Source organism: Esox lucius, chromosome 11 (genome assembly GCF_011004845.1).
Source record: "Esox lucius isolate fEsoLuc1 chromosome 11, fEsoLuc1.pri, whole genome shotgun sequence".
Classification (NCBI taxonomy): domain Eukaryota; kingdom Metazoa; phylum Chordata; class Actinopteri; order Esociformes; family Esocidae; genus Esox; species Esox lucius.
Genome location: NC_047579.1, coordinates 49707386 through 49731509, shown reverse-complemented (window position 1 = coordinate 49731509; position 24124 = coordinate 49707386). Strand labels below are relative to the sequence as shown.

Genomic DNA, 24124 nt, shown 5'->3' with positions numbered 1-24124 from the left:
GTTTTATGCTTCTACAATATATTTGTTGTTTTTAAATAATCTTATTTCATTATTTAATTGCTTTTCCATTTAATAAGGCCACAAAACCCCAGAGGCAATGACAGAAAAAGGCTAGGAATTGTCTTGTGACATGAATATTGCCCAAATTCTCATAGTTTACTGTAGGTACATGTTCCTTCTGTTTCCCATTGCCATGCTCTCTGCACACCAGGTCAATGTTATGCCATCCTTTCTCTGGAAGAAGAACAGGTTTCAGCCTGTGTTTATTACTTGAGGCAGAATAATATACCTCATCTTAAGCCCTTACACCACTACAAAAACAAAAGGGTTTAGATCATTGGATTCACCTGGATCTCTATATCTTTAAGAAAGGTTTCAGGCCTTGGTACTGCAAACCAAAGCGTCCTAATGTTAATTCAGGCCAGTCCTGTTTGCTCAATGATCCTCGGCTTGATTTGATCTTTAAAGCTCCGGATAAATCATCCAGGGAGTCTATTGGAACCAGACTTCAATATCCAACCGGCCCATGAGTACTCCAGTCGAGCGGCGTGATATAGATGTCAGTGGTACTTTGCAGTGGGCTGTGCAGAGCAAGTAGTGTTAGCGCTGCCCCTGCCGCGGCGTAGCGTGGCTGTGTGGTGGCGACTGTTTGTGGGCTTGGAATGTGTCGTGCGTGCCTCCCTCTGATGGCTCCCCGGCCCACTGCCGGGCTCGTTAGCACGTAGCCACCACAAATTGCTTGCAGATTTTTCACACATAGTAACGCGCTGGTTTGTAAACGGAGATAATTACAACCAATGCTAGCAGTGCTCTTCAAAGGTCTGCACGCGTCACTCGCCTGCCCACAGAGAGTGAGAGTGTGTGAGGTGGGTTTGTTTTGCCCACCCCCCGCCCCCCCCATCTTCCTGGGTTTAATGATTCTCCTTCTGATTACAGCGGAGAGTTATACGGCCGGACGTGCCTTCTCACGGTGTCACAATGACGAACACTGGAGCTCAGTGGGGCCCGCCTGTCCCCAAGCGTTGTGGGGGGACACTGCCGGCGACGGGAGTATGAGAATGGGAGACACTGGTTTACTAGTCAGCATGGGAGGACCAGGGAGGGTCGTGGCGGTGTGGGAGGACCAGGGAGGGTCGTGGCTGTGTGGGCGGACCAGCTGATTAACGTCAGTGTGCCAGTTTCAGTGGGCGTCTTTGGCCCTGACTCGCCTGCACCCTCGGAGCTGAGCCTGGGGACAGCGTGCCCGGTCGGGGGAGGGGGAGGGGCAGGCCCGGGTGCTGCAGTTACCTGGGGGAGAAGCCAGGCAAGGACACACACCTGCTGACCTCTGTGTAAATGGCGGTGCGTTTGCCTTTGCCTCTGTGGTAACTTCAATGTGTGTTGCCGGTCCTGGGATTCTTTTGCAGGGCGGGAACTGATTTGACCAAGACGTCTCTGTTCAGACGTCTCTGTTCAGACGTCTCCGTTCAGACGTCTCCTTTCAGACGTCTCCGTTGAGACGTCTCCTTTCAGACGTCTCCTTTCAGACGTCTCCGTTCAGACGTCTCCGTTCAGATGTCTCCATTCAGACGTCTCCTTTCAGACGTCTCCTTTCAGACGTCTCCTTTCAGACGTTTTCGTTCAGACGTCTCCTTTCAGACGTCTCCTTTAGACGTTTTCTCTGTATTGTTTTGGGACTTTTACATGCACCCTGATCATCTAGCCTTTATGTTTGTGTGTTTTTTTTAGCAAGCTACAGTCCATTAACTATTCAAAACCGTTTTCATTTGGTTTTAGTACTTTTTGTCAATCAGTATGTCTTCACTCCTCTACCTGGTCTGTACGTCGCCCTATAGGGCTAATACTTGTCCAAGGCGTAGTAATATGTTACCTAGGTTACATGTTCATTATTTGAACATATGTCAGTGCATATCTATTGGAAATATAAAAGCAATGATGTCATGCCACGCTAACATGCCAACATGCTTTGGACAGCATGGCACCCCCCTGCGGCCATGTATGGGCACATGTCTCTCTGTCCTGTCTGCCTGTCTCTCTGTCCCCTCTGCCTGTCTGTCTGTCTCTCTGTCCCCTCTGCCTGCCTGTCTGTCTCTCTGTCCCCTCTGGCTGTCTGTCTTTCTCTCTGTCCCCTCTGCCTGTCTGTCTGTCTCTATCCCCTCTACCTGTCTGTCTGTCTCTCTCTCCCCTCTTCCTGTCTGTTTGTCTCTCTGTCCCCTCTGCCTGTCTGTCTGTCTCCCTGTCCCCTCTGCCTGTCTGTCTGTCTCTCTGTCCCCTCTGCCTGTCTGTTTGTCTCTCTGTCCCCTCTGCCTGTCTGTCTGTCTCCCTGTCCCCTCTGCCTGTCTGTCTGTCTCTCTGTCCCCTCTGCCTGTCTGTTTGTCTCTCTGTCCCCTCTGCCTGTCTCTCTGTCCCCTCTGTCTGTCTGTCTGTCTGTCTATCCCCTCTCCCTGTTGTTTCAAGTTTCAAGGTTTATTTGTCAAATGCACTGCACAACACAGCGTCAACACGCACAATTAAAAACTCTTGTGACATGGCACCCGACAACTACGTAGTGAGAGTTAAGAATAATATATAAATAAAAATATGTCCAAACTAAAAATAAAGCAATAATTAACATAACACTGTCCACTAGCAGCAGTGTCTGTCCCTTCTGCCTGTCTTGGCTGTCGGTCTTTTTGTCACTCACCCACCCAGGAGCTGCTGTGACGGGCCTGGCCCTGGCTCACAGAGCCTCCACTGCCAGTCCCCCCACCCTGCAACCCTCTCCTCTCCTCTGTGGGGCACAGCAGGGTCAAGGTCGGCCAACTTCTAGGGTCAGGGACCCTCAGTCAGTCAGGAGGGAACAGCAGTGAGCCGTACCAGGCTCCAGACAGATTGTGGCTGAGTTGATTTAATGAGATGAGATTTAGGCCTATGTTTCCAATGTGTTTTCCTCCACTTTGATTGGCTGTCTAGTTGTCTGAGGGATGACAATATACATTCATGTTCAGGAGAATTGGAGGTTGTGCTATTTGCCCCTGGATATTCAGAGGGGTGATTTAAGCATCCTCCTTGACAAAACACATTTGTGATTGTGTGTGTGTATTATCAAAATGTAGGCCTGGCCTTATGCTTATGCTCCCAAGTGTATTCAGTTGAATTGTACGTAAAATATGAAATATTCCAATATACAAATGTAGTATTGCCAACCCAAATATGGCCTTCTTGGAGAGCCCTTTAAATTTAATTATGGCTATTGTCAAATTATTTTATAGACCACAGTAAAGGAAAGTTGACAAGGGCAATTGTACCAGAACGTGTTCTAGAGATTACAGTCATATATTTTGTTTTGCTAAAGGGAAGGCAATCTACATTTTAGGGCTACTGCACAGCTTGTTTGGCCTAAACCTTAGACAAGAGCCATTTAACATTTTGAATGGTGTTGAAATGGAAACCGTATAATTTGCTTGTTAGGTTACCTTTAGGAATTTGTATTATTTAAATTTCGTTTGAATAATACAAGATCACTGATACCGATCCCCTCGGTAATAACTTCACACACAGAGAGGCCCTTTCCGTAGCCTTTGTTAATCCACATCTAAGCGGTAAAGGCTTTTCCTTGGATACGTCTCCACCACTCTTATGTTGTGAGAGAAAAACAAACTTTAAATCAAGTGGCAATACATCATTAGTATTTTGGGTATCCAGCTAAAATAATGGCAAGGAACCACAAGACTGCTCTGGTTAGAGGCTATAGGCCACTCTTCAAAACGTTCGTGATCACATCTACTGCGACTCGTGCGCGCTGGAACAAATCACCCTCTTACATCGCTGTCCATTTTTCCAAATGAAGCCAACTTAAACACTCATACATCGGGTGCACACAAATGGCATACAAGTATGCCTACTTAATGTTACAAAAGAAACATCGTTGGTTGTCTAGCGCAATTATTATCAAAGGACTAAGGAAAGGGTTAGATCATTGGTTTGGTGCAGTTGACTAAAAGTTATACTGCTTGCATAGTCTTTTCGTTTTCATAGTCATTTTCATTGCTGTCTTGGTCTAAGGTGCACTAAATCAGTTATTTAGGTTACGAATGTAACTATCACACATGGGCTAGGTGCCTGTAGGATGTATTGGGACATTTTGTTGGAGAGTGAACTGGGAAACGTGTGCTTGGACCAGTGTTTGTGTGTTTCGTGTCCTTTGTCCTATTCATAAGTTAATTGTTTGAAGAACATTGAACGATAATGATGATAAAAAAACGAATTCCAGGTCAGTTATAACCAATTCTTAAAACGTTTAGTCCATCCATAAATATTAATATTTATTGAAATAAGCACTGACTGTATGTTTTTAGGCTATTTGGTCACTAAAGATTATCCTTAATATTATTTAGAACTTGTAAAACTGTGGACTTTTTCTATGTTAACGAGGAATCAAAAGATGTTGAAATATTTTTTTGTTGCTTAAATTGATATAGCCTATAAAAAAGAGGTTCTTCTAATTTTTTTAATTGTTTTTTCGTAGGTTAATTGTTTTCTATATTGCACTTTATAATCTGATCACATTTGTGGAAAACAACTTATTTAATTTAGCCTATTTCACATCCAATAATTTCACGCCTCGGTGTGTTGTTAAATGTTCTCTGCCAGTGAATATTTGTTGAATGTTTTCCTATTATCACAAACTGCAGTGCAAATGTAGGCTAGACATTTCAATTGCATGATAAACTCTAAAAAGCATTTAAGAATTTCATCCAATAGCACGATGTTCTCAAAAGCCGACGTTCTTTACATATATCACTGATTTTAAAATGGACACGCGAATATTGCTATAATTTTCTTGACTAAGCTTATCCGAGGTAGTCTACTGATATATGTAGACTTTCGAAAAGGGAAAAACAAACACATTGACCTAATCTAACTAAATAAAGGAAACAGCCTATGTCGGACATTCTGTTTGAAATAAAACTAGGCGTACTTTTTGTATTCTTTATGTAGACTAATTCACACAGCAGTTTAATTTATCCAATCTTGAGTTCAATGTTTTTCCTTATTTTGCATATAGCCTAGGCCGTCTGGAGATGCACTGAAAGAGTTAATCTGCACTTGGCAGGTCTCTGTCATTCAGACGCGCCAAGAATCGAGAATGAAAAGGACAAAAGCGTTTCTCGACATAGTCACGTTGAACATTTCGCTTCTGTTCATATAATACACATTGTTATATTTGTTTAATTGATACAATACATTTGGCCAAAGTAGTTATACGTTTAATTTGCAGGGGCATCCGTTACCGTAACCTCTGTATCAACTGGCGAAGATGTCTCCTCAGACTTCATTATAAAATGTGGTCAATTTGGGAGTAAAAGAATAATATATACATGTATCATTTATAGTCTATCGATAAAGATTGAAACTCTTATTTATGTAAATAGTGTAGACAGTTTATCTCCCATGTAAGGACATAGAATCCCCGTTCATCAGTGACTCTAGCATGCATCCTTCTTCCTGATGGTGACCTGATCTTGTCTATTTACACGTATCGAAGATCGGATCAGAATCTTTACACAATGTTCCTTTTGATTGTATGCAACCCTCTAATGTGAGCAAATTAGAATGGGGACAAGATCGGGACAAATGACCCATGTCAGAAGATAGACGCAGAAGATGCAGTGGGAAGGCTATGGTCACAATCTCTCGAATGAACGTTTTTCAACTTGCCGGTGAGCACACCCGAGTGCTGGCATACACTATTCCCAACACTATTCCTCAGCACAAGTATAGTTTACTAATGAGTTTGGCCATCCAATACGTTTTCTAGGAATTATGTGTAGGCATGGCCTATGTTGACGCAATGAATTGTTTTGTATAATCGAGTAGATTTTAGCTTGGAATTCTACCAGCATGATTTTGTAGTTACTATTTTTTTTCATTCTGTTATTATTAATTAAAACCGAATTTTATGACGTTGACCACGTATCACAAATGTCTCGCTTGTGCGAATGCCAACCAACCTTTCTAGTTCGTTCAAAATCCATCCACCTCCTGGCAGACATCGATGTCTTCACTATTTTTAACATTAATATTGCAAGTGCCGCGTGAGTAAAACACGGTGGCTGCATTTTTAATTGTCTTGGCAGAAGTCTTAACATCATACTTTCTGACCATATTAATGGGCCAAACCTGACACGGACCAATTTGAGGGGAAGGCGACTGACTAAAAATTGTAAAAAAGAAACAAATAATTAATAATAAATCTTTCTTATGTAGCCTGGAAATTACTGTTAGAGAGAAGGGATAGCCATTGTATTCTATTCTCTTTGCTGTTTTTGCACACGGGCAGTATACAGATGCTTGGGGTAGGCAACTAGATTGTGCCGCGCACCACGTTTAATGGAGCAGATGGTGTGGGGCGGGAACATAATTATAGTCATTATTTAAAAATATTACTTGACCACGGTCAGTCGCCAAAAAAAAAGATAGCATATTAAAACACTAAAGTTTGTACTATGCTTATTTTGTTGATAACCAGTTAATAATGAATAATAAGCAACACGGTTCAAGTGGGTGGGGTGTAATGCAAATATACCAAGGCTGAGGGGTTTTCTTATACATCCCTTAGCAATGGTATTTTGGCCTATATATTACCCTGAGGTGCCTTTTGCCATTATTGTGATAGTGAACTGGTTATCAACCAAATTAGTACAGTAAACATATTTTTGCAGGGTCTGATATACTGTACTAGAGGTTCTGAATCATCAACATTCAGGGTTCCAACTACCCAGTTTATAACAGACTTTGTAAACAAGGTGGTTCAAATCTTGAATGCTGATTGGATGAAAGCTGTGATATAATTAAGGCATAAGGGAGAGTGTATGGCCATTAAACCACATATAAGTACTCTTCTCTAGAAACAGCTCTTAGCTGTGGTATATTAGCAATATATAACAAACTCCTGAGATGTCTTATTGCTCTTATAGACCCATTACCAACACAGTTAGCGTGGTATGAAGTGATGTGATGTCTATATAAATGGACAAATGGTGGTATATAGTCTCATATGTCACAGCTATCAGCCATTTTGCGTTCAGAATTTAAATCACACGGTTATAAGAGACTGTATACCATGGCTATGACATCACAGAACTTTTAAATGGTGTAATTGCGTTTCTTACCAGTTGATGTTGACAATATGGCATAATGGATGTTTTGGGTATATTTGTGCAGGTTTGATGCTTTATGACAAATAACAGCTTTTAGCCATGTTTCATTGGCGTTATCCCACACCCCCTCGTGCCTTATTGCTTAAATATATTTCACTGGTATGAAGTAACATTTGTTTACTAATTTATCAGGTTAGTCACCAGTTTATTTTAGCTGCTAGGCATCTTGGGTATTTGGCCAATTTACTGCAGATAATAAGGCTGTTTTTGTAAAAACCCTTTTTTTATTTCTCCATTTTACCTGCCATGTCAATTAGAGAAACTGCTTATTTACGGCAACAGCCTGACTAGAGGCGAAATGTTTCCTGTGGTGGTTGGAATAAAAAAAAACAAACAAGCATTGTGTTAGTCTAACCCTACGTTCATAATTGTATTTATCATTGACTTTAACAGGGAGAACTCCACTTGAATGCCCTCCCTGCAAGTAATTTTAGCTAGCAGCCTCGAGAATACAACCTTCCCAGTTGGTTATGAATGTAGGGTTTTTAGTTAAACAGGGCTATAAGCCTACCACTGCTGGCTGTTTGCATGACACAAAGCAGAGTGCCTGGATCCAATCATTAGTAGTGGGCTATATGTTACCACAGCATCAGAGGTGAATGAAATTAGCTACCCCTTGAACAGTTGGTGGTCCCAGAGGAGAGAATTGAGGTCCACTGAATGATTAAGTGGAACGTTTTCAATTGATACAAGGCCATTTTATGTTTTGTTGACAGAGGATACTGGGAGAGCGTAATGAAATAGCACTGGGCCGGAATGGAGCCCATGTACCTCTGGAGGCAGCAGATTAGATCGACATTAACAATACTGAGTGGCATATAACACAACACATCAGATAAACTTGACTAAAACTCTCAGTCACAGCTGCACTAAAAGAGCTGTGTGGAACCTATGCCCCAAAATATCTCAATGAGCTCCCTCCCCAATATTTTAACTGTCATTAAATGAACAAACAAAAAGAAACTTTGGAACTGTGAAGAAATCATTCAAGAACTAAAATAGTTCATTGATTTATTTTGGTTGCACATAGAAGCCTTAACCCCTACTCCTAAAAGAACCTTTGAGGAACCCAAATGTGTTGTTTATATTCTAAACGCAAATATAACAATAAGCATATTTTGCTTCAATCCTGTAGTACATTTAAAAAATGGTTAGGCAATAAGGCATATGAGGGGGTTTAGGATATGGCAAATGCACAGCCAAAATGCCAGTGCCTAGAGGTGTTCTTGGGCATGACGCAATCCAGAGTGCCTGGAAAAGTCATTATTCATTGTGTATTGACGATATAACACCAACACTTTTAGTTCCTGATTGCTATTAAAAACGGGTTGCCAGTGCAATTACAAAAATAACAATATATTGTTTGGTCATTCCTCTGGTATACTATCTCAAATACCTAGGCTGTCAGAGGACCATTTATTTTAGCATTCAGGGTTTGAACACACGGCTGGCATGCTGTTTCAGCAAGTTGGCATCCAGGATCCAAACCACTATTTCTTTATTATTATTATGAACAGTTTCATCGTGCCTTTGAATTTCAGGTGACGTGATTGTCATATGAGATGGCTGAGAGAGGCTTTTTGTGCTTGACTCGGTCAGCTCAGAAAGGTTCTTTATAAGCAAAGGCAAATGGATGTGATGACTGAGTGGCAAGATATGGGTAAGATATGGGTGTGAGGAAAAAAAAACTTGAGGTCTACATTGAATTCAGACTTGAAGAGGGAAATTATTTCTGCAGTGGCAAACAACAAGGCTGTGCAGTGGGAAGAATGGAGGTTGCTATGACAGTTCAAGTCTCTATGGTAAAACATTTATTGTTGATGTCCATGGGCAAAGCCGGTTAGGTTTCTTATGATCATGTATGAATCATGTGCTCTTAGTGTACATACGAGGTTAAGGCTTCGGATACTGTAGTGTTGAATGAAACGATAAGTCTTTTTTCTTAGGTGTGGGTGTATATTTTAATTCTCACGAGGCATTCATGTATTTGTTGGTTGAACCATCTTTGGAGGTTAACATTATTCGAAACAACCTTTACATAATGGGTTTTACTTTACATTGCATTATATTCTTGCACCAGTTTTTGAAATTATATTTATAAAGAAATGCAGCAAGCTTTCCTTTGGCAATTTTACTTTCTAAATTGAGGTTGTCTGTCAACGCAGAGATATATTGTCCATCAACCCAGAGATATATTGTCAGTCAACCCAGAGATATATTGTCAGTCAACCCAGAGATATATTGTCAGTCAACCCAGAGATATATTGTCAGTCAACCCAGAGATATATTGTCAGTCAACCCAGAGATATATTGTCCTTCAACCCAGAGATATATTGTCAGTCAACCCAGAGATATATTGTCAGTCAACCCAGAGATATATTGTCCTTCAACCCAGAGATATATTGTCAGTCAACCCAGAGATATATTGTCAGTCAACCCAGAGATATATTGTCCGTCAACGCAGAGATATATTGTCCATCAACCCAGAGATATATTGTCCATCAATCCAGAGATATATTGTCAGTCAACCCAGAGATATATTGTCAGTCAACCCAGAGATATGTTGTCCATAGACCCAGAGATATATTGTCAGTCAACCCAGAGATATATTGTCCGTCAACGCAGAGATATATTGTCCGTCAACGCAGAGATATATTGTCCATCAACCCAGAGATATATTGTCCATCAATCCAGAGATATATTGTCAGTCAACCCAGAGATATATTGTCAGTCAACCCAGAGATATGTTGTCCATAGACCCAGAGATATATTGTCAGTCAACCAAGAGATTTATTGTCAGTCAACCCAGAGATATATTGTCAGTCAACCCAGAGATATATTGTCAGTCAACCCAGAGATATATTGTCAGTCAACCCAGAGATATATTGTCAGTCAACCCAGAGATATATTGTCAGGCAACCCAGAGATATGTTGTCCATAGACCCAGAGATATATTATCAGGCAACCCAGAGATATGTTGTCCATAGACCCAGAGATATATTGTCCTTTGTACATGCTGACTGATGCTGTCTTCTTCTTACAAATGGATCACTTGAAGGGAGCATGAAGTAATGCCAGAGACTTCTGCATATTAACTAGAAATGTGCAGCACAGTCTAGAAATGTGTTTTAAATAAAATATTTATTGAAATGGTAGATCAGAAATAAACACATTCGTCCATTTAGCTGCAATTTTCGAATCCTGCCGAACCCCACCCTGGAAACAATAAGACACACATTGCTGCAGGCCTTTACATAACGCTCCAACCGCTTAAGAAGGCTGAGGCCTCATGGCGGCCAGACCCTAGTTATTTGTCATTAACATGAACGTCACAGCCATTGGAAGCCTCAGAGAAATAAAGCTCTTTGTCTGCCGACTCTTCAGGTTTAAAAAGAACGTTGTGCCAAAGTTGTACAAGAACTGTGCCGGTCGGCCACCGATTTTGCCCGTTTTTATAAGTTGGTGTTCCACCTTTCATTGGCCGTCATAGTCATGTTGTGTGCTGTGTACGTCTGGTCTGAAACACCCAGCCGTACCCAGACGCATCTTCTCCCATGGTGGGAAAAGGGCGGGTTTGTTTCCCCCTCTTTGTTCGTGTAGTAAATCCAAGACCAGCTGCCGGTTGTGGGGTCTTCTGGGATTTTGGAGCTGTGTGTTTTCTCTTGCCATCCCGTGCCAAGGTGGCGTTACACAAGCAGGGAGATAGAGAGGGGGGAGACTGGCGCACTGGGGGAGGAGGGGAGGAGGGGCAGAGGGCTGGTGGGATGAGGCAATGGCGGCAGCACTGGAGATGGAGGCAGACTCAGGGTAGCTGGGATTGGTGCGCAAGAAATACATTTTCCCTGAAGTCTGCCGATGTCAGATAGGAACTTGTCGATTTGGCAAATTGTACACTGTCGGACCGGACTGCTTACACCCTGTCTCTCCCTCTCTCCTGCTCTCCCTCTCTCCCTCTCTCCCTCTCTCCTGCTCTTCCTCTTTTTGCCACTAACCCACCCTCCCCCCTCCTTTCTCTTTTCCCTCCCTTTCAGCTCTTGAAGCTAACGCATTGGCTGGGCTACAGGCGTCTTGTTGCCAAATAGGTGGGCCCTACTTGTGTTGGCAAAGGCTCAAGCAATGGTTAGGGAAAGAACACAGAGAGGACGAGAGACGGCCGGCGAGAAACGGAGAGAGAAAGAGAGAGAGTTGGAGAGAAAAGGGGAAAAAAGAAGCAGCACTTGGCTTTGCCAGCGGTCGTACGCGCTCGTCCAACATTGATTCGGTTCTCTCCTCTTTTTTTTTCCCATTCTGTGCTCGGCACTCCCGGCCCCCCCGCTTCTGTGTGTGTGTCTGACTCTTACGCGGGGCCCACAGATCTGAACAAACACCACCACCAATTACGCTTTGCCAAGGATTGTTTTTGTGCTTTATTTCATTCTGTTTTTGGGGGGAAAGCGCAAAAGAAGAGTGTTTATTTTAAATGGCTATTCCAGTTCTTCTAGTCCGTTTGCCATTTCTATTTTTAGGAATTTCCACAATTCCACTATCGCGTTTCGTTTTCTCCTCTCTTTAAATTCTGGTATTTTGTCTTTCCGGCCCAAATTTAACCAGTGATCCTTTGTGGTATTACGCAGTAACCACCCCCGCCCCCCCACCTCACCCCTGCCCCCCATCTCACCCCCGTACATCTGGGGGGTATCTTGTTTTGTTGTACTTTTTTCCACTGCTTACTTTGGACAACTCGCAATTTCAGAGATCTGCAATTTTTCACCCCCCCCAAAAAAGTTTATTTGCTTCAATTCTTTTTCGCACCCAGCCAAAACCAGCCCTTGCTGTACATTGGGGAACGAAGAAAAAAAAATTGCTGTGGAAGATTTCTCTTTTCTCATTTTGAACGCTGTGCCAAATTTATGATGAGAGTGCAGAATGGTAACTACCAGACTGTCCGTCTGTCTGTCTTCTTCTTGCCTTGTGATTTTGTCGTGATTTTCGTTTGGTTTCAGTTTGTTGTTTAAATGTAAGTCTGGTTGGATTATTTTTTTTTTGCATGGGAGCAGGAGGGATAGGAAATGTTATGGCAGATCTTTTAGCAGCACATTTTAACAGTGGTCTTGTTGCGGCAAAGATTTGCACTGTCCGACCGGTGTGTGAGAACCCTGGCTCAGGAACACCGTGGCCAGATCTCGGCATTGTCACTGAGCGATTTGTATTGAAGGTATTATGGTACAGCTGAATAACTTCTCCTTCATGGAGGAACATGTTGGGTTCATCTTGGCATCAATTTAAAAAATCTATATTGTCTTCTCCAGTTACTTCGGGTTCTCTTATTTCAGTTTAATATAATTTTCAATGCACTTTCAATATAATTTCAGATCATTATTTCATTATTTCTCGATATGTTTATTATTTGTTCATGTTTGTTATTTGTTATTTTTGCCAAAGAACTAGTATAATATCATTATACTTTTATCAGTGTATATTGTATTAATTATATTATTTATATAATAATTATTATAATAATAACAATTGTTGTTATTACTGTCATTTTTATTTTTATTGTAATCATTATGCTATTAATGATATTGTACTGAACTGTACCCCATTGGTTAAAGAACATTCTATCAAAACAGGAATACTTTGGGAAGATATTTCTGTCATCTCTCTTCTATGGCCAATAACATATGGGCTTTGCAGATATTATTCAATGTGTATAACAGAACTCTGTCTCTCCTCCTTTAGGATGAATTTCATCCCTTCATCGAGGCCCTTCTTCCCCATGTCCGAGCCTTTTCCTACACTTGGTTCAACCTGCAGGCCCGCAAACGCAAGTACTTCAAGAAACACGAGAAGAGGATGACAAAGGACGAAGAACGCGCGGTGAAAGACGAGCTGCTCGGCGAGAAGCCTGAGATCAAGCAGAAGTGGGCGTCACGGCTGCTGGCCAAGCTCCGCAAGGACATCCGGCCGGAATTCCGCGAGGACTTTGTCCTCACCATCACGGGGAAGAAACCCCCCTGCTGTGTCCTCTCCAACCCGGACCAGAAGGGCAAGATCCGCCGAATCGATTGCCTCCGCCAGGCCGACAAGGTGTGGAGGCTGGACCTGGTGATGGTCATCCTGTTCAAGGGCAGCCCGCTGGAGAGCACGGACGGCGAGCGGCTGGTCAAGTCGCCCCAGTGCTCCAACCACGGCCTTTGCGTCCAGCCCCACCACATCGGAGTGTCTGTCAAGGAACTCGACCTCTACCTGGCCTACTTCGTACACTCGCCAGGTCAGTGGGTCAACACCGCCTTTCTGCTTTTCAAGCCTCCTCTGTCACACGCCCACACTTTTCGCCCACTTTTTGCCTCCTAAAGGAACACCTCTTTAACCTTAAAATTGTAAAACAGTGCATGACAGAACACAATTCAAAACTCTGACGCACCATCTCATTTTGATGTTGCTTTTGAGCTGTGCATGGATTTATTCGTGTGTTTATTCAGAGATGAAGCCGGATGATAAAACTGTTCAGATTCTTGTGGTTAAATTCGTTTATATTCAAATAGGAATTCATGTTTATGTCAAGGAGGGTTTAGGCCTGTTGTCTGTAAACAAACACATCTGCAAATGTCTTTGTCTCTGCCTGGGTTTATGTGCACAGTAATTATCTGACGTGAAATGATTGTCTTTTAGGGAGTTTCTGTGTGTCTGTATTTGTTTTTGTGTGTTTGTGTGTGAGTCAGTAACAGTTCGTTGATGTTGCATGTCTGTGGGTCTGGTCTCTCTGTGTGTGTGTGTGTGTGTGTGTGTGTGTGCGCGTGTTTGTTTGCAGTATGTTGTGTAGCAGTCTGTTGTGTGTCTGTGGGTTTTGTGTGTGTGTGTGTGTGATGGTCTGGAGTGTGGTGACAGCTGGCCCAGTCCCAGGTCGTTTAGGAGATGTGTGACCGTCTGCAGACTCTGCTATTCCCTGCACCAAGGCCTGCATCAGTCGCTTGGCCAACACACACTCTTACAGCATATATGCACAGACTCTGTTACACTAGTGCTTGCACAAACACTCAGACTGCCTACAGACAGGCTTGCTCTGTTTTAGCTTGTCTCTGTTGTTTGTTTATTTATGCAATGCGTTCATGCAACAAACGTCCTTCTATATAAAAAGTCTTTTTTTTTAAATATGCTTTAGAATTTAAAATATTATTTTGGAGATGATGACCCTGATTTATTTTAACAATTGATTTGTGATTGCATTTTAATTTGGTTATTTATTATTTCCTAACTGTTTAGTATGTTTTTGTTGTCTTGGCTGTCACTGAAATAACACCACACTTTGTATTGTAACTTAACTTAAACACTAATACAAATTTTCACATATAATAATTTTTTTTTTTACCTCTGTCTGACTACACAATTTCATTCAACATTTTCTATTAAATTACTTTGATGATGACAAAAGGCAATTCATTACTATTGGGTCTAGAAATAACTACTTTTTATGTTTTTAAAGTTTGACGTTTATGTGACTAACATTTAGCCTACATCTGCTCATTTCTGATTTGGCTTTGACATTTCTGATTTGGCTTTGACATTTCTGATTTGGCTTTGACATTTCAGATTTGGCTTTGACATTTCTGATTTGGCTTTGACATTTCAGATTTGGCTTTGACATTTCTGATTTGGCTTTGACATTTCTGATTTGGCTTTGACATTTCAGATTTTCATTGGCCTAACATTCTACAGTGTTGGTGCTGAAATACATCTCATCTTATATTTGTATTCTGTATTCCCCATTGTCCATTTGCTATGATTAAAGTGGAAAGTATAGTTAGGTGTTCCGCAGATGCTGTTCCTTTACTGACTCAGGTATGCGTTGAAGGCATTGAGTTAGGATATCTCCGGAATCAGCCATTAGCATAAAGCTAATGAACGTATTGTCTTACACCAGGCAGGCATTCACTTACAGAGCCCTAATTCTTGTCTTTGGCACCGTGAGGCTGCGGGCCTCTGTAACAAAGTACCCCATGCAGTGATCTTTTCAGCACAGTATGTAACTCAGCGTCAGTTAGCTGGGCCTCTGCAAGCTCGTCTTCCTGTTTCACAATGCGTTGCTAACCCAGGCTCAGATTAGCTCCTGATGAAGCCGCCCCTTACAGCTTCTTGCCAGTATTCACCAGTCATCCCGTTACTGTTTAACCCTTCTGTGTGTGTGTGTGTGTGTGTATGTGTGGGTGTGTGTGGGTGTGTGTGTGTTTGCGTGCGTTTGTGTGTGTGTGTGTGTTTTTCGTGTGTTTACATTATTTCAAGATTATTTCTCAAGCTGAAATGGTTTCTGCAGTTAAGAAAATGTATGTACCTTAGTGCCTTTATACATACAAACAGTACCAGGAATATATCTGTTAATCCATTTTGGCAAGTGGGTTGTATAGCAGCAGAAATCATGTTTATTTGTTGGAATTGTTCGTCTGTTTCTATCCTCACTTAAAAAGAGTGTTTTAAAAGCTTGGTCTCAGCTGCCCCTTTTAACTAATATATTTGTAGTATGAGTTGGACAAGGTCTTCTCACTTCTATAGAGGCAGCGTTTATTTGAACTGTTGCAGGATAACCATGGGCCCCCGCTTGGTTCTGCCCATAAGATTCACCCCCTACAACACCTGATCAACAGCCCAGCCCCTCTCTAATGTCCACTGCAGGGAAAGAAAAGCACCGTCTAACCTTTGGAGTGGAAACGTTACAGTTTTATTCTTAGCTCTCTATCGCTGGGTGTTTGTGTCTTTCAGAAGCTATCACTTGCTCGGACGTATTGTTGCACCTGAGCCTTCGAGTACGGCAGTTCTCCTGCCTGGTGACGTCACCATCGCTGCGGTATGAGAGACTGTTCTCCTCTTATGGCAAATGGGCCTTTTTCAAACGATTGACCTAGACTTATGACCCGCGCTTATGGGCGTGTGGACTAGCTATCGACCAAAGCAGCTTACACTACCACTTCACAGTTGCCAGGCCCCTTATGCAAATTATTTTTCTTTGGCAAATGCCATTCTCTTCACCCAGCGTAATTCAACCGTGTTGTCCGTAACCGGGGGCGTGGGTGTCCTGAGGTAACTCCAGATGCTGCTGATAGTGGTTTCAGGGATGTGGAAGACGAGCTGGTTTCTTCTCTTTGATCAGACATTGAATAAAGCACGGCTCACCCACCCAGGCCCAGTTTAGGCCCAGCTTAGGCCCAGCTTAGGTCACAACACTGTGGGAGAAGGTCATGTTTCTGTGCGGTGTGTTCCATATTTGTCTGTCTGATGAATGGCCACTGTTCAAGCATTAGTCAGGTTTGGATCGGCTTCCTCTCATACGACTCTCATTACTGCTCCGTTATGATGGAAATATGTTTCCAAGTGCCCCCATAATCTATCCACAATACAGGAGAGATCCTGTCCAGGAATGGGCATGGTTTGGACGCTTGTGTATGCCAGCTCTACAGCGTGGCGAGCTTTGGCGCTGACCGTCCAGTCAAAATCTATTGCCCTGTCATTTTTATACATATATATCAAACATATTTGGTATGAACAACATCGCAAACTGTTTAAAGGAGATGATTTCATTATCAACGTGAAGTTTCTTAATATGACATGGAATTGCCGTTTCCCAATGAAATAAACCAAAATGTGTGTCATGTCATGAAGACAGGACCGGGACAGAGTCGTATGCCATTGTGTTGTTGTGTCTCATTCTAAGAGTCCTATGGGATGTCAATGTCACGGGCATCCTTCAACTCTGCCTATGCCATGCTTTGGCCAAGCGACTTTGTCCTTCATATACCCAGTGATGAAAGAAACGCAACGGACATTAATGCTATAGAAAAGAACTACGAGTTTTACAGGGGGAAAGAATCGGCTATTTTCCTTGGCTAGTTAACAAACTGAACTGCAGAGTTCTGGAAGAAGAACAGAACTATGTTCTGGCAGGGGCTTTAACCCAGGCCAACAGAGTAATACTGAGAACCGTCACAATGGGGGCCACATTCATCTTGTGCGAAAAACACCCGCTTGAATGCTCTCAACGGAAAGTTGAATATGCGGTTGTCATTTCAAGAAATGCAGGAATAAAGTTGGAGCTTTGGCTGTTCATGACAGCACAATGTCAGTGACACAGTTGGATGGATGCAGGGTCCTCAGAGAGACGGGCCATCATTCTCCTTCTCTGTTTGTGTTTTAGGAGTGCAGTGTTTGGAATCGCTGGTGAACAGGTTATTCCAGCGTACGATGAGTTCCCGTGAATAGATTAGACAATACCGTGAGGTGCTTTAGATTACAGGGGAGCTCGTCTAGTAACAACTTCCAGCCACTTCATACTGCCTTCTGAATCACTGTGATGGCTTGTTCGAGCTATACATCAACATAAAAAACTGCTTTATTAAAACAATAAATTAAGAGACCGCTGTACCTTTTTCTTTCCTTTCCAAAGACTTTTTTGGAAAGAAAAGAAAAAGGTGCAGTGGTCTCTTAATTTTTTCCGGAGATGTGTATTCACAGACTAATACGTGAAATATAATGTTTTCATCTTGGTTTTAGCTGTTTAAAGAACAAAGATGTGGCAAGAGAGTATTTATATTAAATACATATTGCAATGTATAAAAAGGTTACATATTATTTTATAGATTCAGTTCACTACACTTACATTCACATAAAACTGGTTGGTTGCCTCAGACCTTTTTCATCTTCAACAAAAATGGAAGCTAAAAGAGGGTGAGCTGGTTTATTGTTGAATTTTTATTTTGCCTAATGCTGTATCATAACACTACTTGAGTTAATACAGCCTTTTTGTATGGATGCCAGGCATGAAATATGGCAATCCCCAAAAACATATACCCACACAGGAGGGGCGGACTGGCATTTCTGAGCTCCCTGTGCCGAGGAGTGAGAGAGGGGACAAGAGCAGCTCTCCCACTTCCCTGCCAAATTAAGATGGGCTTGCTATCGGCCCAGTAGAGCAAAGCCGGGGAAAGGCTGACCTGTAATTGGGTCAGCTCTTTCCGTATGGAACCCCAGGATAGTTAAGATACAAACATGGAGGTACACTCAGGTGGATCCCCATATTAAAGGCGCTTGCAGTCAGAGAATATGCCCCTTCAAGTTCTGGCACTTGCACTGCATGGCAACCTAGTGTCCCCAAACATTGTTTCACCAGACTTGTAAATATGGTGTTCTATAGCTATTATTAATATATTATTATTATTCATGTTTTTTGCATTATTTGTATTAATTGTGCACACTGTGATATCGCTCAATCCACTGTAATGTAAATGGATAGCACAAAATATACATGATGCAAAATGCCCTGGTGAAAACAAAGAGGGAGGGTTGGATTCAGTGTTTGGTTGGCAGCGTTTGGCACCAAAAGCTGCAGTTCTCTTTGGGAGGTGCCAGCTTTTCAAACCGCCACACAGTCTGTGCCAGCCTCTCCTTCTGATCCTTTCTTCCTCTCGTTTCTAACCTTTCCCCCCCATATCCTCGGTTTCGATGAACACTTCCCCTCTTCACAGCCTCGTCTCCGTCCGCCATGTTGGCAGCCTTTTTAACGTGCCGACAGGAAACATCAGCGCTACCATGTTGATGATGTAGAAATATTACATTATATTTATGGACCGCTTCATAATCAAAATAACTGTCATCATCATTTTACAGTGGAACTTTCTAAGAATATTTGCGTATTCGTTTTTTTCTATTGTTTTAAGTCCGTGTGATTTTGCTGTGAGGAATACTGCTCCAAAACAAAATGGAGTCTCATTCTCAGCTGTTTCCCAATGACCATGGAGAATGAATAGCAAAATAGCAAAAGCGTATTTAGGACTGCATTAAACTGCCCAGTAAACATGCAGTCAGAAATACAATCAAAAACTAACAAAAAACAGTTGTCCTTTCCACATTATTTTACCAGCTGCTGTAGCATTTTCCTTCCACATCTCACCATTGAACAGGGAGGAGGTGGCTTGTAAGGGGCTGGGATCAGGGTCTCACAGGCGCACAAGAAAATGCAAAATGTGTGTCCGCGTCGGGGATCCCGCCTCAGATCTGTCAGGACAGAAATCTGGGCCTTCACGGAGAGCATGCAGCGTGACGTGAATGATGGGAACACGTAAAACGCCGGGTGTAGGGGTGGAATTACCCAATAATGATCAGAAAATTAGCCCCATTATTGAGGTAGAGTAAACAGGCCTCTTTAAGTGTGAAAGGGCCCCATTCAGCATGAACCAGGAGCACTGCTTCTTTCTTCCTTTCATGGATCCACCCATGGCCTCAAGAGCCCCTCTTTTGTTCATTGAAATAACAGGGTGAATATGAGGGGGAAATGAGGGGGAGTGAGGGGGAGATGGGTGAGGGCCGTGCTCCCTTTACAGCGTGGTGTGGTGATTCGGACATACAGTAACAATACAGGAAGGTCTGTGTGTTTAGGAATACAGTATATACAGCCTACCAGGACATTACTGCATTTACCGTATTTACCATGTCTCACCACATGTACACTGCAGGATACTTTACCAGATGCACTGTTTGCTCATGCTGTCGTTACAGTGACGTGTGTGGAGCTGAAAACAAAGCTAGGTGCTAACGCATCCGTTTGCCTGTTGGTCAGTGCAAATGTCCTAGTTACTGGAAATCTAATAAATACATGAACACACCACATCTCTGAGCAGCTGAACAACGGATGTGCCTCTGCCAAACCGATAGATAGAGAAGCAGAAAACAACGAGGAGCAAAACAGAGGAGGGAGACACAGAGGGACACAAAGAGATAAACAGATAGGGACAGAGGCAGGGAGAGAAAGGGAGGGAAAGAGGTACTAAGAGGGAGAGAGAGAGAGGAAACAGAACTTTTGACTAAGTTGCGTCTGTATTTTATTTTGACTACTTTCTCCTCAGCTTCTAACTTTAATTATTATAGTTTTATTTAAATAGGTCCCGGTATTAAAAAAAAATAAACACACGTGTGCATACACACACACACACACACACACACAAACACACACACACTTTTGTATTTTCTAATTGTATCATTTTGTGGAGTCTGTTGAGGATTCATGCTATTCTAATGGTTTGTTGGAGGACAAGTTCCAGTGTTCTGCTGCCCAGTGTAGACCCAAGTCATTTCCTTCTTAACTCTTAAAACAGAAGCAGGGCTCAGCTCATCTCAGCTTTGGGCCTCTGCAAAAAAATCACCTGACGCTTCAATACGCTCTGTCGGTTTGGCGGCTCCATTTCAAAGGCATCATTTGGGATGGTAACCTTCTGTTTGTAACTGTCAACACTTCCTTATTCCCTCACAACTTCAGGATCATTTGACTTCTTGTTGGCAGTTCCAATGCATACATTTTAGAAAAGAAACGAAAAACATCTAGCTTTCTTTTTACAAAAGAAACGAAAACAGGTAAATGAATAACAAACCCATTTATGAATTTATGTGGATAGTTTTTTTGTTTGTCGGTTTAAATACAATTGAGGTCAGGTTACTACAGTAGTTTGGCCTAGTTAGTCACTGAGCCATTAGCTGGTCTTTTAATGCAACAATACCTGTGATTTTAGTGTTGTCCAAGAGGTTGCTATGGGATTCACAGCATTGCGTGGCTGGGCCGTATCCACAGTGATCCCATGACCACCCCTGCTGGCGCACAGAGCGTGGTGGTGGGTTGTTTCTGTGGCACTGTAACATGGGCAACTGCAGGGCATTGAGATGCCAGAGGAATTCGCCCTATAGCCAGTCCATGACTAACATGTATATGTCGGAAGTCAAGACAGAATGCCAAAACAGGAAGACACGCTCAAAGAGAAGATCCACTTCATCTTGGTCTCTTCTTTGTCAGGCCCAACTGAGTTATTTCTTTAGACCCTGGTTGAGAGCTGGGCCTCAGTGTGCTTGTTAACAAGACCTACATTTATGAACTGAAGATTGATAAAGTGGCAGTAGTGACCATGACGGGCTTCACACAAGTGCCTCTGTTGTGTCGGCCTAGTTATGAGATCAGTGAAACGCTGGGCCTCTCTCATGTGGCAGGCCTTAATCTTTAGAGAGCCACCCTTTGAAAATATTGTTATCGTTCATTAACAGGACGCTTCATCTTTTACCTTACATTTTTTCAAAGGCTGTCTGTTTTCCTCTTCAGGAACCACAGAGATCCCCAGCGTCAACTCCTCCCTGAGTGACTCTGTGTTCATGCTGTCTTTGTGCACGCCTGCCTTTGGGCTGTAGGTCGAGAGCGAGCGTCCACAGACAGCATCCGTAGCATCACACTTCTGTCTGTGCCTGTCCGCACGGTCCCTGGGACCCCCTGTCCGCACGGTCCCTGGGACCCCCTGTCCGCACGGTCCCTGGGACCCCCCTCACCCACCCTGCACCTGAACCCCAGTCTACACCTGGTGCCTGTGTGTTCTGCGCTCACACACACACACACACACACACACACACACACACACTCAGCAGTGCACAGGCGCGTATTTACAGTCCCTGGGTAGAACCGGGACGTGGGTTTGGAATGGCTGCTGGCTCTGACTTGATACCTAGTCTGGTTCTAGACTGGGGGCAGTCTGTCACCCCCCGCCAGACTGGCCCGCTTGGAATGTGTGTCTGCTGGTTTAAGGTAAATAACAGATGACACTAGAGTCTGAGAGAGGCATTTTGATCACTAAATGTGTTTTTTACACGCACTGTTGCTGTACATTTCATTTCAAAAATATATATTAACTGAAAAGGACATGTCATTTTTTTTCTGGAGCACCACAATTGTGTAGTTTCAGGTAATACTGACAAAGGTAATAGCTGTGGTTAAGACATTTTGTCAGAGAGCACAGATTCTGCGGTTTCCAAAACACCATTGCAAAATAAGAATAAACATTTTAAAAAAATAGCACTTTTTCCAAGAATAAAACACTGTTTCATGTTTTCCAGACATCCAACAAACGAGAGCAGTAAGAAAAATACTATTCTCTTATTTGCTATAACTGTGTTTTTTAATGTAATAAATTCCAATAGCATAAAATATCCCAAACTGGTTTGAGTCAATGCTTCATCATAATTTGTCAATATATTACTAAAGTACAAGTCAGTGGCACCAAACATATAGCTCATTCAAATGTTGATATTTGGTAGCATTGACATTCGACAAGTTAACAAATTATATTTTGGTTTTATGACTCCAACTATGTTACAATAATAATAATAATAATGTTTGTTATTACTGGGTTGTTGGGGGTTACACACATTTGAGTTGGAGATGTGTTGTATTTGTTTACCCAGTGCTCCCTGTAGCTCCCTTGGAGAATGCAAGGGACCATGCAATCAGACATTATTTACAGTGACCCTGAAACAACTCCCTTGCTCAAGAAACGAACAACAGAATTTCCACGTTGTTGACTCTGGGATTTGAACCAGCAACCTTTTGCTCATTGCTCAAACGCCAGGTTACCTGACATTCCTTTCAAATTAGTCAGTGGAATAATAGAGAGCACGGTGCTTTGAAAATACTACAGCCTTTTGCGAATTTCTGCACGTTCAATAGAAGACAACAAGACCTGCACAAAAGAGGTCTGGGATCCCTGATTTCATCACTCATCTCACATCATGCCCTGCTATGGCCATTTAATGGTCTGGCCTTAGTTAGGACACCCTTCTTGCACATTTCATTTTCATTCCAATCTTCTAACAGTGTACTAAATATCCCAACGGGAATATTGTGTCATGTACATTTGGGTTATACTTTGTTGAGATGTTGATCAATAAGATTTCGACATCTCTTCAGGATTCACCCACTTAAGAAGACTGCCAGAAGATTATTGAATTCCCAATGTGTTTGTTATCGCTTTGCTTACAGCCATTTGAAAGCGCAACACGGTTCATGTTTTATATGAATGCAACAACTTTGTTATCACTGTGATTCTATCTAATAGCAGAAACAGATAAGCTGGATCAGAGTGGAGACTGCATTTGAAGTATATTGTGCAAAGTAATCTATGTCACTTGAGATCCTATAGTGATTATTCCAGTAATGTCAAGATCTCTGGACACCAGCAGCCTTTCCACTGTGTCTGGATGTGCATCCTTCAGTGAATACATAAGAAAACATTTAAAGGCTGAAAATAGAAGAAAGTTTTGATAGTTAAAGCAAACTAACATTTTTAAGAAAACAGTTGAAATATTAGTTTAAAACATTAGAAAACATTTCTGAAAACTCAAAAAAATTATTATGTAGTTAGAGTCAATTCAAAACGCAAGAAAACACATATAGTTACAGTCAATTCAAAACAGAAGAAAACACATATAGTTACAGTCAATTCAAAACAGAAGAAAACACATATAGTTACAGTCAATTCAAAACAGAAGAAAACACATATAGCTACAGTCAATTCAAAACAGAAGAAAACACATATAGTTACAGTCAATTCAAAACAGAAGAAAACACATATAGTTACAGAAACCTCAACGTGTCCAGCGATGCTAAATTCCGAGGCTAAGAAATGCTGTTACATTGGTTTAAAACAGCCTTAACCCGTGGTGATTTGCTGTGCAAACGTACGTGGTGTTTGTTTGAAGACATCGTCACATAGTAACCTTTAAAGGAAATATACGCAATCCTTAGATCGCTTTCTCTGAGCCACTGGCTTGTTCCTGCTCCAGTGCTTTTATCACGTGGAAGGCACATTGATAACACATTCAGCAAACATCTGTATGTGTCACCCACGTGGCATTGTTGAAATGACACGGTGTCTAGTGGGACACGTACTGCAGGCGTGGCGGGGCTCCCGCGGCCAGCACAGGCCTTTTCACGGCCTTAGCCAGGGGATAATCTGACATGAGTGATGAAATCAGGGATTCTTGACAGGAAAAGCCAATCTGGTTCCCTTCTACTGTGTGATGACATTATCTGGATGTCGGATCATTCACCTGACATCCCAGCTCATATGTACATGCTCTGCTATTATGACGGA

At 42.3% G+C, this 24124-nt stretch overlaps 1 protein-coding gene across 14 annotated transcripts in view; it reads left to right on the top strand.

Moving 5' to 3' along the window:
- The window catches only part of nfixb (nuclear factor I/Xb), a 143032-nt gene that overhangs the window by 38415 nt on the left and 80493 nt on the right, over positions 1 to 24124 (top strand). For 7 of the 14 annotated variants that reach the window (XM_029123284.2, XM_034295261.1, XM_034295260.1 and 4 more), the window contains one exon: positions 12921 to 13452. In XM_029123284.2, the coding sequence (XP_028979117.1) occupies positions 12921 to 13452 (532 nt within the window). Of the gene's footprint in view, positions 1 to 11321; positions 12111 to 12302; positions 12397 to 12920; positions 13453 to 24124 lie in introns of those variants that run through there. The other 7 variants (XM_029123279.2, XM_029123278.2, XM_029123283.2 and 4 more) reach the window with 6 other exon arrangements.